Source organism: Chiloscyllium plagiosum, unplaced genomic scaffold (genome assembly GCF_037043375.1).
Source record: "Chiloscyllium plagiosum isolate Xiang-an unplaced genomic scaffold, Cpla_swu_hap1 HiC_scaffold_4, whole genome shotgun sequence".
NCBI lineage: Eukaryota > Metazoa > Chordata > Chondrichthyes > Orectolobiformes > Hemiscylliidae > Chiloscyllium > Chiloscyllium plagiosum.
In genome coordinates, this window is record NW_028270142.1 from 90107672 (window position 1) to 90123533 (window position 15862).

The 15862-nt window shown below is 38.3% G+C and overlaps 1 protein-coding gene across 6 annotated transcripts in view; it reads right to left on the reverse strand.

The window, feature by feature from the left end:
• trappc9 (trafficking protein particle complex subunit 9) overlaps nt 1-15862 on the reverse strand; it is a 663479-nt gene that overhangs the window by 533811 nt on the left and 113806 nt on the right. For all 6 annotated transcript variants that reach the window (XM_087986471.1, XM_087986468.1, XM_087986469.1 and 3 more), the window contains one exon: nt 7643-7775. In XM_087986471.1, the coding sequence (XP_087842597.1) occupies nt 7643-7775 (133 nt within the window). The remainder of the gene's footprint in view (nt 1-7642; nt 7776-15862) is intronic.

Below are 15862 nucleotides of genomic sequence, written 5' to 3' on the forward strand. Positions count from 1 at the left end.
ACAGGTATTTTGACTCATGATCATAAAAGGATTAATGCAATCTTTAGAAAAATTTATTCTGATATATATAAATCGCAGGATTGTGAAGACAGGACTAGGAGGATGCAATCATTTTTTAAAAATTTGACCTTTCCGGACCTAACTCCGGAACAGGTATCGGTCTTAAATGCTCCCCTAACAGTCCAAGAAATACTTGACGCAATCAGGCAACTTCAGAGCGGTAAGGCCTGGCCTAGATGGTTTTCAAGCTGAGTTCTATAAAGAATTTACAGGAATATTGGCTGGTCCACTTATGGACACGTATAACTACGCACATAGTCAGGGCTGTCTCCCACCTCCGCTGAAAGAGGCAAATATCTCGCTTATCCTTAAAAAAGGAAAGGATCCAGAAGATTGTGTGTCATACAGACCAATATCCTTGCTAAGTGTAGATTTTAAAATCCTTTCTAAAACGTTAGCATTGAGACTAGAAAGGGTATTGCCACATATCATAAAGGAGGATCAGACGGGGTTTATTAAGGGTCGTAGATCATCCAATAATATTAGAAGGGTTTTGAATATGATTCAAGCCTGCCATCAGGGAAAGATACCAGGAGTAGTAGTCTCATTAGACGCAGAAAAGGCATTCGATAAGGTGGAATGGTCATATTTGTTTTACACATTGGAAAGGTTTGGCGTTGGAAAGGTGTTTACCAAATGGGTCTCAACATTGTATAGTGATCCCAAAGCAGTTGTGGTTACCAATGGATTAGGTTCGGATAGCTTCAGTGTGGGTAGGGGCTGCCGTCAGGGATGTCCTCTCTCACCATTGTTATTTACGCTAGTAATTGAACCACGAGCAGAAGCCATACGGGCTGATCCTAATATAACAGCCCCGAGGATTGGTACAGGTAAACATAACATTACCCTTTATGCAGAGGATGTTCTTCTATTCCTCAGTAATCCTCTGATGTCCATTCCTCGCTTAATCCAAGTTATTAATACATTTAGCACATTCTCAGGCTAAAAAATTAATTTCTCAAAATCGGAGGCTATGCCAATAGGTGGCCTTGCTATGATACCCCACTTAGTGGATGGATCCCACTTTCCCTTTCGGTGGTCCCTGGAGGGTTTCTTATATTTAGGCATTTTTATTACCCCAGTATTTGGTCAGTTATACAAGGCTAACTTTGTGCATTTAGTGGAAAGGATAAGGCAGGACCTCCAGCGATGGGGAGACCTTCCAATTTCTTGGCTGGGTAGAATAGCACTAATTAAAATGAATGTCCTGCCCCATCTACCAGACCCCATGAGAATGCTTCCGGTGATGCTGCCGAGGCTGGCACGACGTAAATTATATGTCTGGTTGGGTTCCTTTATCTGGAATCATAGACGGCCCCTCATTAAGCTGAAGAAGCGACAGCTTCCACAGGCAAGGGGAGGATTGGACTTCCCAGATTTTAGGAAATATCAGTTAAGTTCCCTATTAAGTTACATAGCTGATTGGGTCTTGTCTGATCCACAATCAATCTGGCTGGACATCGAGGCTTCTCAAGTAAAATGCCCACTTATTAACCTTTTATTTTCAGACAAGAGGAAAATCATTACGGATCACTTTAAAACCCCTATAATACTAAACACAATTAAAGCTTGGAATAGAATGCGGCAAAATGAGGGCAACTCACATAAAACATCCCCCTATGCGCCAATAGTGGGAGCATGGGGATTCCAACCGGGGTTTACAGATGCCAATTTTAAACTCTGGAAATCCAGGGGTACCTCACGTATAGGGGACCTATTTAAAGATGGGGTCCTAATGTCTTTTGAACAGCTGCGTCAGAAATTCAGATTACGTAATGGAGACCTCTTTCGATACTTCCAAATTCGAGATTATATACAGAAACGACTACGTTATTAGATAGTCTTTATAAATCAGATAGAGAATGTAGAGTACTACAACCAATGAGGGTATCTTCCGTCAGTACTATTTATCATTTACTACATGATGAAGTATCGGGAGATATGGACAATCTGCTTAAAACATGGGATCAGGATTTGTGACTAGAAATCTCGATAGAAACGTGGAATAAATTTGGGAAAATGCCAGAAGAATCACCATCTGTAACAGAACTCAGGCTATCCAGCTGAAGATACTTCATAGGGCCCATATAGCACTGGATCGATTGGCAAAATCTAAGGCAGGAGCATCTCCAATGTGTCCCAAATGTAAAATAGAGGTGGGCACTCTTGTACATTGCCTATGGACCTGTCATAAGATCCTTAGATACTGGACAAAAGTAGCAAGTACCCGGACAGAAAGTTTAGGAACGGAAATTAAAGTGGACCCTATATCTCTCCTTTTGGGCTTTTCGAACTTACCCTCCCTGGATATGCATGGGAAAAGACTATTTTCTATTCTCTCTTTCTGTGCAAGGAAAAATATTTTGGTAAACTGGATGGCTGAGGGCCCCCCTGGACTTTCAAATTGGCACAGATTAATTATGGAATGTATTCCCCCTGACTTCCTTACAAATATGGTGTACCGAAAGACCAAATTATTTCATAAAAATATGGTAGCCCTTCTTGAATTACATGAATACAGATATTTCGGCTATCCTAACAAGGGCTTTTATTTAATTGAGATTACGAACGTGGCTGGTCTGGGGCCCCTTGGGAGAGGAGTCCCGCACGAATACAGGTTTTGTTACATTTGATGTTAACACATTCCGAGCATGTATCTCACTACCCAATTTCTGTGTTATCCGTTGTTTTTTTTTCTTATTTGAATAATGTAAGAGACTTAAATATACACTCTGGTTAGTTGTAGGTTAGATTAGTAGTTAGTTGAGTTTTGGTTTTTTTTCCCCTCGGTATTTTTCTTTTGTTAAATTTTGGTTATTATTTATTTAAGATTTAAGTACGAGAGTTTTGTTTATTTTTGTAAACTTGTTAAAATGTTAAATTTCTAATAAAAATATCTATTAAAAAAATGAACCAGATGGGTTTTTATGACAAAAGTTACTTGCCATTTGACAAGCTTTTAAATTACAGATTTTTATTTAAGTCAGATGACACCACCTGTCAGGACATGATTTGAACACAAATTCAGAATGTCAGCCTGAGGATTTGGATCACTTGACCAGTGTTAAGATCACTATGCCAATTCTTCCTCATCTGCCATCATTTTCACAAAACATTTTGCAAATATAACAAGAGATTCAAATGTAGTTTCCCTGAACAAATATACCTTCGAAAAGCTCATTTTCGTCGAGTCCTTTGCTCTCACAATTAATCATTCACTTTAAATATGTTTAAGATTCACCATCTCCTCTTCCTTCTAGCCTTTTACACCATTATTTCTGCATTTTAATCGCAATCTCAACCCCTCTATCTTAAGTCATATCTCAATTTAAATGTTAATCTCTCTCCCACCAAGTTGTTCTCTGACACATGCGTAGCAAGAGAACCTCAACTTAAAAAGTATTTTTCTTATTTTCAACTTAATATTCAAAAAGGTCCGAGTGAATTTTTTCATACATTTTTGTGCATTCGTCCTCTGTAATTTGTTCCACAATGTCACAATTGTCTCAGATTTTGAGTAATTAGCATTCACCTTTTCAAATCTGAAACTAGCTGGCTATCTAAACTACAGAATTTTTTTCAAAAAAAAGAGCAAGCATTGATATTAGTCTGCCATTTTATTCACTTTGGCATGCTTCCGCTGTCTTCAAATTTTTTAAACAAGTTCACAGGTAACGAAAACTAAGGCACCATCAATGCACTCAGTTTCTCTGTTACAAATTCACATTGGGCTGGATTTTACAGGGCACTGCTGTCCCTGATTTGGGGTGGGAAGAGGAGGGGGGAGCTGGTGGAGGGAGTGGAAGTGTGATGGAAGAGAGGTGCAATCTCCCACACATCTGATGATTGCCCTCTAAACAGTTTGAACAATTTAATGCAGGGATTTGCTTCGTGGCAAAACTTTGCAAGTCCACCTTCAGAAGGTTGACAGTTAATTCAATAGGCTGGGAGCTCTGCAGTTCCAGTTGTGACACCTGGTGCAGCAGTGCAACCATGTCCATAAGCTTAAGTAATTGGTACTGAGAAGTTATGCATAAATTTAGTGTTACCACAAGATGTAACATTTTCGAATTCACTTACAATTCAAGAAAGCATTGTGTCTTGAAATTTGTAAATGAAAACATTTTTAACTATTTTCAGTAACACACTGGAATATTTATCTAATTATAATGGTTTTGATGTTACATAGATGCCCTTTTGAAATGTGGGCAAAATAACTTGAAGAGACAAACAATGATTCAAAATAGTGACAACAGGAAGATTTGCTTTTACAACAGATACAACAGAAAGTTGATATGTAAATGATATTTCATGCAATTAAATAGCAAAATTTGAACAGAATGTCAGGAGCCAAAATGTGTGCTTAGTGTGTGGGAGTTACTGTGCTTTTCAAACTGAGAACCTGGCAAATTCAAAGTTAAGCAGCAACAGTGTCAGCATTTGTGACAAGGCACAATTACAAAGGCATTTTTTCACAGGTTAGTTTCCATTATTCATATGGGCTCTGGATATTATAAATCGACAAGTTGACCAAAAATGTGACAAGACCTTTTTTGTAAGGATAGAATGTCTGTGATGTTACATTTTCAATAAATTTTAACAGGATTTCGAACTTCAGTCTTGCGTTTTGCACAGTTTATAAAAATCCTGTATTTTTAATACAATGTTGCCAAAGATTTTATTCACACAGACAATAAAATTTTTCAATGAACTAAGTCCCAAATAACCTCCAAATAAAATTAAAACAAAAGGACTGAAGATGCTCAATATTTGACTCCTCAAAGTTTGGGAGAAGATTTGTAGCTCGGGTGCTCGTTGTTGTGGTTCTGTTCGCCGAGCTGGAAATTCTTGTTGCAAACGTTTCGTCCCCTGTCTAGGTGACATCCTCAGTGCTTGGGAGCCTCCTGTGAAGCGCTTCTGTGGTGTTTCCTCCGGCATTTATAGTGGCCTGTCCCTGCCGCTTCCGGTTGTCAGTTTCAGCTGTCCGCTGTAGTGGCCGGTATATTGGGTCCAGGTCAATGTGTTTATTGATGGAGTTTGTGGATGAGTGCCATGCTTCTAGGAATTCCCTGGCTGTTCTTTGTTTGGCTTGCCCTTTCTAATGGTAGTGTTGTCCCAGTCGAATTCATGTTGCTTGTCGTCTGAGTGTGTGTCGTTTCGTTTCGTGGCTAGTTGATGTTCATGGATGCGGATCGTTAGCTGTCTTCCTGTTTGTCCTATATAGTGTTAGTCCACTATAAATGCCAGAGGAAACACCACAGAAGCGCTTCACAGGAGGCTCCCAAGCAGTGAGGATGTCACCTAGACAGGGGACGAAACGTTTGCAACAAAAATTTCCAGCTTGGCGAACAGAACCACAACATTTGACTCCTCACTTCCCCAACACGTGTTTCCATATCTGTGGAAAGGCTGGCCACAGTTTACACTACAAAGCCACTGACTCCCACAGCTACCTCGACTTTAAGCCCTCATACCCAGTTTCCTGTAAAGATTCCATCCCATTTTCAGTTTTGCCATCTCTATTGCATCCATTCTGACAATGCCACCTTTCACAGGGGAGGGCCTCAGATACTTCCACCATTTTTCTCTGCTCATGACAGTGATTGACAGGGCCCTTATTAGTGTTTGACACATCTTCCACACTTCTACCCCTTCCCTTCCACAACAAGGTTAGAATGTTTCCACTTCCAAAGGACTGAAAGCCACTACCTCGATCACCTCCAATGGGATGCCACAACCAGACACTTATTCTCCTCCTCTCCCTTGTCAGTAGTATTCTGCAGGGACCATCCTCTCCGGGACACTTCGGTTCACTCCTTTTTCATTCCCTTACACACCCACAGCATCTTCCCCTGCAATTACAGAAGATGCAACACTTGACCATTTACCTCCCTCCTCACCATCCCACATCCCAAATGTACTTTCCAGGTGAGGCAGCAATTCACCTGTACTTCGCTCAATCTCATCTACCGTATTCACTATTCACAATGTGGTCTCTTCTACCTTGGGAAGATTAAATGCAGGCTGAATAACCATATTAGAAAACACCTAAACCCAAGAAACACGTGCTAGTTTCTCAAATATTCTCAATTAAATTTTCAAGTTATTTTCAAAAAAGGAATAGAGTACACAGTTCTGTCGTTCTAATGCTAATTGACTAGTCATCTAGAGACAGATTATAATTATTCAGTAAACAAATTCCTTAAAGCAGTTCAGAATCAGAAAAAGTGGTCCAGAAAGTTATTCAGCCTCTCTGCATTGGGAAGCTCTCCAAATGACTCTCTTTTCTGGTAACACTTTTTTGTCTTCTGCTTATAGCCCTGCACGCTCCCTTTTGAAATAATCAAAATTGCCTTTCAAATGCCTCAGTTGAATCTGCCTCCAACACACACACAGGCAGTGAACTCCAGACCCTTACCACTCACTGCATGAAACATTTTCCCTACAAACTGCTTTTGCTTCTATTACTAATCCCTTCCAATTTGTACCGCCCTTTCCTGATTCTTTCACAACTTAAAATCTTGCCCAAACCTCTCATGATTTTAAATCGGATCTCCTCTCAACCTTCTCCAAAGAAGCAGCTTGTCAGCTGCTACAGCTATTCTTCACAGCAGAATTCCCTTATTCTGGAACCATTTGTGAAACTTCTTCAGGCACCTCTGCAATGCCTTCATATCCTTCCTGAAGTGCAGTTTACAGAACCTGATATGAAACTCTAGCTGAGGCCAATCCAGTTAGACAAGCTCAACATAAGCACCCTACTCTTGGATTCTTTGCCTCAGTAAAACCTAACATACTGTGTGCTTTATTAACATCTCTCTCAACTTTATGACAATGCTGTCACTTTAAAAGGTTATTTTGTCCTTTTTCTGAAAAAGGTACCGAGCTGTCTCCAAGAAAGTAAATAAATTGAGACACCTTGGGATTTTTTTTCCCCCCAAAAGTTAACACAACTGGGTATTCTATTTTCCAGAGCTTGGTCCATAGCCTTGAACACAACAACATCTAACAGAGTCTCCCTGCTCTTAAACTAATAAAAAAGTGAATATCCCATAAGCCTTCTTAACCACCCTATTAACCAGTCCTGTGGCCTCCAGGGGCCTGTGGACAAGCACTCAGAGTTCCCTCTAGTTCCTAGTTTCTAACCATTCATTGAGGACTGCCTTGCTGCAATTATTCTTAGATTCGCTTTGTGAATAGTGATACAACAATTCATGTGCAGGGAAACAAAGCTAAATATTTTAGAATACTGAGTCAGTTTGACATGCAGTTAGAAACAATGCTTTGCATTACAATTTGTACAAAACGACAATCAACCTAACTTAATTGGTTATCTTTTGTTTTATGTTTAATGAGAACAATGCCAATAATTATTGTTGTACAGCTTCTATTCAGAAAACAGTTCATGGTTAGATCATACTCATTCCATTTGGGAAAAGTGTGTTAAAAGTTATACCCCCACTTTTGAATATCAAATATCAGAATATAAATCAAAGCTTTCACCATTCTAACCGTGCTGAGCAAGGAGAGAATGGGGAAATCAAAACATGCAAAACAACCAGCATGGCTCAAGATGTCATACCGTGGCAGAGATGTAGTAATTTGTAGTCGTGGTAAAGCTGGAACAACTTCTACGGTGCATCCATTAGTTTTCACTCCAGGCAAATGGTCTAACAAACAGTCACTGGACACACCAAAAACAGAAGTTTGGTAACCTATACAACACAAGCATCAATCGGTTAAAAATCGCAATTCATCAATATTTCAGATTAAAGCACAACATCATAAGAGGACAATGTTTCTTGAAATTCAAATCTGACAGATGGAGTTTCAAAAGGTAACACTCAACTAGAAGTGAATTGTTTTATAAATAGAGTTGCAAATTGGTTAAAATGACAGCATCCTATGATAAAGATGTTTTATAAATTATATTTGGAATTTGGATTTTAAAACAGGGGCAGATTAATTAGTTTTGTGTAGGCTTTTTTCCCCCAAAACAGGTGATAAGTTAATTTGTCACAGTGACCTAAATACATGATTACTGTGACAATGCTGTGCTTTAGGAGGTGTATTTTGTCCTGGTTTTTATTTGTTGTAAAGAAACTTTAAGGCAGAGATAACAAACTGGTAAGTGAAGGCCCATAAAGTAAAAAGGCTGAAGGGCCTTGGGTTCTTTTTTCCCCAAAAGGTTTCAACTATAGAACCAGCCTGGATTTGTGTGGCTGGCTCTCTCAGACTAGGGTTTCGATTTTTTAGTTTTTTAGCATTGAGATTCAGCAGCAGTTGCTGTTGGAATCTCAACAGGGTTGGAAGCTGGAGTAAATGTCTCCTGGCTGCGATTGAGCTTTCACTTGATGGTTTTTCTCTTTCTCTGCTGCTGGATTACATGAGAAATCTGTTTCTGACTTTGTCTTTTTACCAAAGGGTGTGTTTGTGGGATGTTACTATATTGGAACTGTTAATTAGCAATTATTACTGTATCTATTATTCTGCTAAGTTTTCAGAAACAGCCAAGTTACCTGGTTCTTCTTTGTTGTATTTTAACTATAACGTTTGAATAAATTGTGTTTTGCTTAAAATCGAGTAGTTTGACCAGTCGATATTGATCTGGAATATAACACATTTGTCTTTAGAGTAAGAAAAGATTGGGATATAGGATACCTTTTTAAAATATTTTGAGGGGTGGTCTGGTCTGGTCCATAATATTTCTAAGGCAGCATGGGACTTCAGCCAACTTCCTGACAGGACACCTGGGGTATTAATCAACAGAATATTTATACTGCTGGGTTTATGATCAGATTACAGGCCTCTATTTTACTTTTTGACTTTAGATCAGAAAAATCAGGACATATATCCAGAAGGGAGAACAGTTTTCACCGAGCACGCATGTCAAATTTTAGTTCAAGCAAATTGATCACACCAGCCAAAGTGCTGTTAGACTGTGGAGTTTCCAAGCCAGGAGACCTTATGTTCAACTTGCTATAAATGAACAATTTCAGGACTTTCAGAATAGTGAAAGATTTGCACCAGCAGCATTGGAAAGAAACTACAAAATTATCTCAGCTGAGAAAGAAATTGCTCTCCTACAACCTCTTCTGTCAGGCAGGTTTAAAAACAGGCTTCTTCCCTGCCATTATTAGATTGATGAATGGATTCTTTAACTTCAAATAATGTCGATTTGTGAATGCTGATCTTGCTTCGCACACCTCCTGTGCAGTGTAACCTGTATGCCTCACTATCTAGATACCCTTTGATCTCTGTCCTGGTTTGCTTTGATCTGCCTGTACTGCTCACAAAACAATGCCTCTCACAGTACCTAGATACATGTGACTACCAGAAACCAAACAAACAATCAAGAGAGTCATGTTAAAATTCAAAAGCTGAAGTCGAAGTTCTGTTACTCTGGAATTAAATATCTGCAAAAAAAGGGTGTGTTGGAAAATATCAGTTTGACATTTGATTTAAGACCTTTCTAACTGGATTAGGTAGATATTCTTGTTTTTCTTCCTATTGTATTGACTACATTCTATTAAGAAACAACTGCACTTAGGTGAAGATGTTTCAGGGACTGTTACCATAACCAACTGCTAAAATTAAACATATGATCCATCAGACCAGATTTAATTGTAGAAATTAACATGGTTAGCATTACCATCAGCTGGGATCATACTGTTGAGATTAAAGAAAAACTAAATTTCAACAGAGTTCCTAAAAATATTTAAATAAACAAATTTTCACCAGGAGTAGAAGGATAGTCGCATAATCTTCAAGCAACATAACAAAGAATTTCTGAATCTTCTAAATATCACATATTTAAATGAGCTTTAGGATTGTTTATGCCAGCAACCTAATAAAACGAAGACCAAAATATCCTAACTTGTAGAATGACACCTAGTATAATTAAACACTCCTGATGAATACATATCAAATTAGATCATACATGCAGCAAACAGATAAAATGTAATATTGGTATTCATAGCGAGAGTACTCAAGTACAGGAGAGGGATACCTTGCTGCAATTATACAGAGTCATGGTGAGACGGCAACTAGAATATTGCTTGCAGCTTTTGTCTCCATCTCGAAAGATTTTGTCACAATGGGAGGCTTATAGCAAAGGTTTACCATACTGATTTCTGGGATGGCAGGAACATAGTATGGGAAAAGGCTGGATCATTTAGGACTATATTCACTGAAACTTACAAGAATGACGGGGATCTCACAGAAACTGATAAAATTCTAACAATCAGATAAGGTAAATGTAGGAGGGAGATTCCTGATTACTCGGTAGCTCAGAACCAGGGGGCACAGTCTAATCATACAAGATAGGCCATTCAGGACATAGATGAAAAGTTTTTTCACACAGATAGTGGTGTGCCTGTGGAATTCTCTAGCAGAGAAAGCAGTTTGATGTTTTCAAGAAAGCACTAAAGGGTATAGGAAGAAAGCTGGAACAGAGTACTGAGCTGAATAATCAGGCATGGTCAGTTTGAATGGTACAGCAGACTTGATGGACTGAATGTCCTACTCCTGCTGATATGTTTTCTGTGTCTCTTGCGGACCTTAAAAAATTGCATGAAGCAGCCAAGATTATAGAGCTGAAAATTACCTTTTTGTAGATAAGATGCATAGTGGCCAGTACACCCATATCAATTTTCTCATGCAAGTTTTTGCTCTTAGCTCACTGCTCACATAATTGTCTGATGGATTCATGCAGCAAAGTTGGGAGTGGTTGCCGGCAACAGGACTTTGACAATATCCATGCTGCTGGCACCACATTTAAACAACAGCTCTGCAGAACTTTAGATTCTATAAGCTAGAAACTGTCCTTTATATTGCAGCTCTGTACTGTTATTACTAAGAAAGCTGACACACTGCTTCACTCAGAGACTTGGAGGTGATGGTGGACAAGGTGGCAGAAAGGAAGATAGCCCTTTATCCTGCAGACCACCAAAGGCAGCCATACCACCAGTCACAGCCAGTCCAGATCAAGATCCCAACCCAGGTCAGGGCAGTATCCAGGATTAAATGCCTTATCCAGTAGTACACAAAGCAAATTTATAAGCTTCTCCATTCTGCAAGCTAAAGTGCCTCTCTCTTAACTCACATTCAAAGGGTCACCATTCACATAAACTTTGCAGCTCAACAAGTCTCATGGATGACCATTCTCTCCATTGCTTACACCCTGTCCAACCACCAGCTCCCACCCACTTCAATCTCCAGACTGTTCACCATTCCTGATCTCCGCACTAGAAATACCTCACCATTGCTGAATTACAAGTGTCTCTCTCATCCACTTGCACCACATTCCTTCCATCCATCCCCTGGTTTCCTTGCAGGAAAGCAGATCTCGTAAATCAGGAAGAGAAAGCAAAGACCAGTGGCAGTGAAGTGAGCCTGCTCACCCCATGAAAATCAAAGTGTGTTTGGCATGGCTAGTGAATAGCGTGCTTGTAGCGTGATTGAATAGCATGAGTGTAATCAATCCAGTAAGCTTCACTGTCCTGTGCTGCACTGCAGTGTTCTAGAATAAAACCAAAATACTGTTGATGCTGGGAATCTGAAATAAAAAATGAAGTGTTGGAAAAAACTCAATAGATCGCGCATCATCTGTGGAGAGACACAGAGTCAACATCGAATTCAGTTTAATAGTTTCAAGAGTTCTTTGAAAGTCATGCTGCAGTCAAAACATTAACTTTGTCTCTCCACAAATGTTGTCAGGCCTGTAAGTTTCTCCAGTATTTCTGGAAGCAGATTTCAACTCCATTCTATTTGGCCTTTTATACGCGACAATTCATCATGCTCTCTTAGGTGTCACTCCGAGTCAACGTAACCATCAGATATAATTTCCGAACAGTTATTTTGCTCAATTAGATGTGTACATCTAAAAATTATCTAAGTATGCTTTTGGAACATGCAAATGCAACTAGATGAATTGTTTTTGAAGTGAACTATGAGGAGCCAAATGGCCTCTTACTTTGCTGTAACTGTTCCATGTTTCTAGGAGCTCAGTTTAAGAATTTTAACAACAGTCCAAGAATTTCAAGTAGACTCATTGAGATGAGAAAAATTCCAGCCCCAATAAAAAGTCTAATTTATAAATCTTTTACAGATTTACAATTTTAAGATTTAACTTCTATAGCTTGAATTAGATGGTACGTCAGTATGATTTCCAACAATTAAATATAACTTGGTTAACTTCTGTGGCAAGATCAGACAATTGGAAAACCACCAAAAATGTTACAGATTGCACAAAAATTGACCTAATCTAACAGCCTGAAGTTGAAGATTCAAGCAACAAAATTTGCTTCCTGGTCTATAACATAGCCGCATCTGGTAAGCTGGCAGTATTAGGTTATCAATCCATGTGGCTTTCATAGATTTAGAAATTTTAATAAAAAGTATATCTCCCTAAATTTTACATGTATACATCTATAAAGTATTTGCATGAACGAGACAAATAAATTCAATTGAGTAATCATTTTTTTTCCCTGTTAAGCTAAAGGAACTTTTCAACATGGTAAAAAGCAATTTCTTTGCTGTTAAATATATTCTAAACATCACAATGCACAGAAAAACTGAAGCATTGATTGATGTAAACAAATACAGTAAGTCTAAAACAGATTCCAATTATGTCTTATTTAAGAGTTTTAACACTATTCACAATTTCATGTCTAATTAACCATGCTATACCACCTAAAATCAATATTTATAATGCGATTTACAAAACAAAATGTAAAATAATCCCATGTCTCAAAGGCAATTCAATTGATAAATGTATATGCTAGCATAATTTTGTAATGAAATTTCCTTTACAGATTGCTTTTCCAGAATAAATGTACTATGTTTAAAAGCAGCCTGAAAACCCAAGCTTTAAGAATGACAAATCAAATTAGTATACTATCTTTAAATATCAGTTAATTATTTCAATTTTTCATTAGAAAATGGCATATGGATTAATTTTTAAAAGCTTGTAAATAAATAGCACAAATAAAAAGCAATAAAAATCCCTCCATGTAGACACTTCAACAGTACATAAGGCTGGATTGACGAGAGGGATGCAACTTAAGTAACCACTGCACAACTGTGGAATGCTCATTGTGTTATTCACAGTTAAGAGCATCACCATTTACTATAATTATACTACAGCGAGAGAGCAGTTTGACTATAAGGGATACTTAAAAAATACATGGCTTGACAAATTCATTACGAAATATTTTCTTCCTGCTCGACCAAAGAAATTGGATAGATTTAGAATGCAGCTATTTTATTTTGTCAATCTTCAAATTTAAGTTGTTACAAAAATTAAAGAAGTCACTGTTGCTATCCTTCACATTCTAAGTTCCTGGTGTTAGAAATCTACATGTAGCTTTTTGTATGTGCATAATCATGAATGAGCAGATTAGTATGAAGTTTTGCTTCAAAGGAAACTACAGAAGGAACAAAGGGAAAAAAAAGCTCTCAGATCATTTTATTTAATGTTGTCTAACGTGAACCAAGTGTCAGATGATCTGTGCTCCTTTAATCGTGTCCTCTTCTGCATCCCCACTTATAATAAAGATGGTCATGCTTTTACTTGGCTTAGCAAAATCTCTCAAAATGTTCTCTATCTCTCCCCTTAAAATACCTCTTAAAACATTATTTCTTACCAAGCTTTTGGTCATCTAATTGAACATCTTCATGAGTTAGCATGTTTTTTTCACATGATCCTGTAAAGAGCCTCAGGATATTCCATAACATTAAAGGCATCATATAAATAAATTGCCATCATTGTTGGTTAACTGAATAAATAGATGAATACATGACCATAGTCTTGTCTGCAAATTAAGTATTGCCCAATTAAGATACATGAAGTATGCAAGTTCATTTCCACTACACTTTTAAAGAATATTTCAGTAACATTATTTACACCAAGATTTTGTTAAGGAATAAGAATAGCAGAAATGAACAATTGGTTAGGAGACCTTACTAACTCCTTTAGACATAATCAAATAACCATTGAATTGATAGAAATCATGAAACTTTCAGGAGTTAGCTTGATGCCAGAGCTTGGAATGGTACTGGAAGAAATTCAGCAGGGAAGAGTATCTCAGATACAATAATGAGGAAGTGAGCTAACAGTACTTGATCAAGACCAGGAGGGACATGAGAGCTCAAGCAACTATTGGGAGATGAATGATTTAAAGATTGTTTAAATCTTAGATTGAAAATTCAAAGAGCTCAAAGTTTCACAGGATATTTTGATATCAAGTATATATTATAGGGTTACAAAAAGCATTGTTAATAACCCTATTCAGTCTACCCTGAAAGGCATATAAAGGCAGGCACTATGGGGGATAGTGCAGCACATTAAGTGATGGAAAAGCATTCTCAGGGAAGATTCAGGCCCAAACCTCCTGAGTGAAATAGAGGATACATCAAGAATTCACGAAAAATCACAATCTCCAGGAAATGATATTAAACATTTTGTTCAAATTGCAGGAATTCACATCCCACAGTCTTGACTGGCTATATCTTATGGTCTTAAAAGAAATGCTGAGTGAGACAATTTTAAATGTTACAAAATGTTCTAAATTCTGAGAAAGTCCCGTTATGAAGGAGTAAATGTCTCTGGGTTGTCATACAAAGCATTTGGTTCATGTTCTGTGGACATAATTTCCAATGTCAGCATGGCAGGTAGTGAAATTTGAATTCAATGAACTCTACAACTTCAAATACCTAATTCAAAGACATGGTTTGTTGTTGTCATATCCATTAGGGAAGGATAATCTACCATCTTACCTTGTCTGGTCTACACATGATGCAATGTTGTTGACTCTTAACTGCCCTCTGAAATGGCTTAGCTAACCGCTCCAGACTTTTCACACAACGTCTGAAAAAAAGGAATTAAATTGGACAGACCACCATAGCACTGACCTAGGCACAGGAAATGACAACGGCAAACAGTCCTGTTCCTTGACAAAGTCTTCCTGGGCTTGTGTTAAAACGGGCGGGAGCCGGCCCATAGATCAGCTTGATGTAGTCATAATCATTGAATCATGCCTGACAATGGCACAGATATCATCACTCTTTGGTGTACTGTCCCCCAGCAGGAACATGGCAGTTCAGTGGTGCACAGACAGGAGTGAGTATCAGTTCCAGATTCCATGAAATTTCATAGCATCAGGTCCACCTTGGGAAAGGAAACCTCCTGTCAATTATGCCAACCGTACGACTCCATTACACCAATGATCAATTCCTAAAGGACATCACCACGATACTGGGTCTATGACATGTGGTGAGGATCCCAAAAAGGAAAAATCAAATTGGTCTAATCTTCACCAACATATCCATCAGTTGTGTCAGCTCATGACAGTAATGGCAAGGAGTGACCACCACAGTCCTTGAGGAGACCATGTCCCATTTTCATATTGTGTGGCACCAACACAACATGGAATGGAAGAGAGTTTAGAAGATTTAGAAATTTGAAAATTGTGCATCCATGAGGTGCTGCCTTCTCTTTTCTTCAAAAGTCCTTCAGACTTAGTATCATTCTGGTGTTGCGGCTCCTGAGGTGACTGAATAGTCCAATACCATGTTTTTTAAACCCGGTCTCTGGTGCAGCAAAGTGGTTTGCTGAAGTGGGTGGACAAGTTATTTGGGTTTTCAGACACACCTGCTGTTTCCGCATAACTTCCATTTGGGCCTGTTGGAGACATTTGATACAGCCCGCACTGCTTCTGGTATAGCAATTTATTGTTACATTTATTTTTTACAAAAATAAGTGAAAGATCTTATAAGTCACCATACCAGAACACGTAAAATA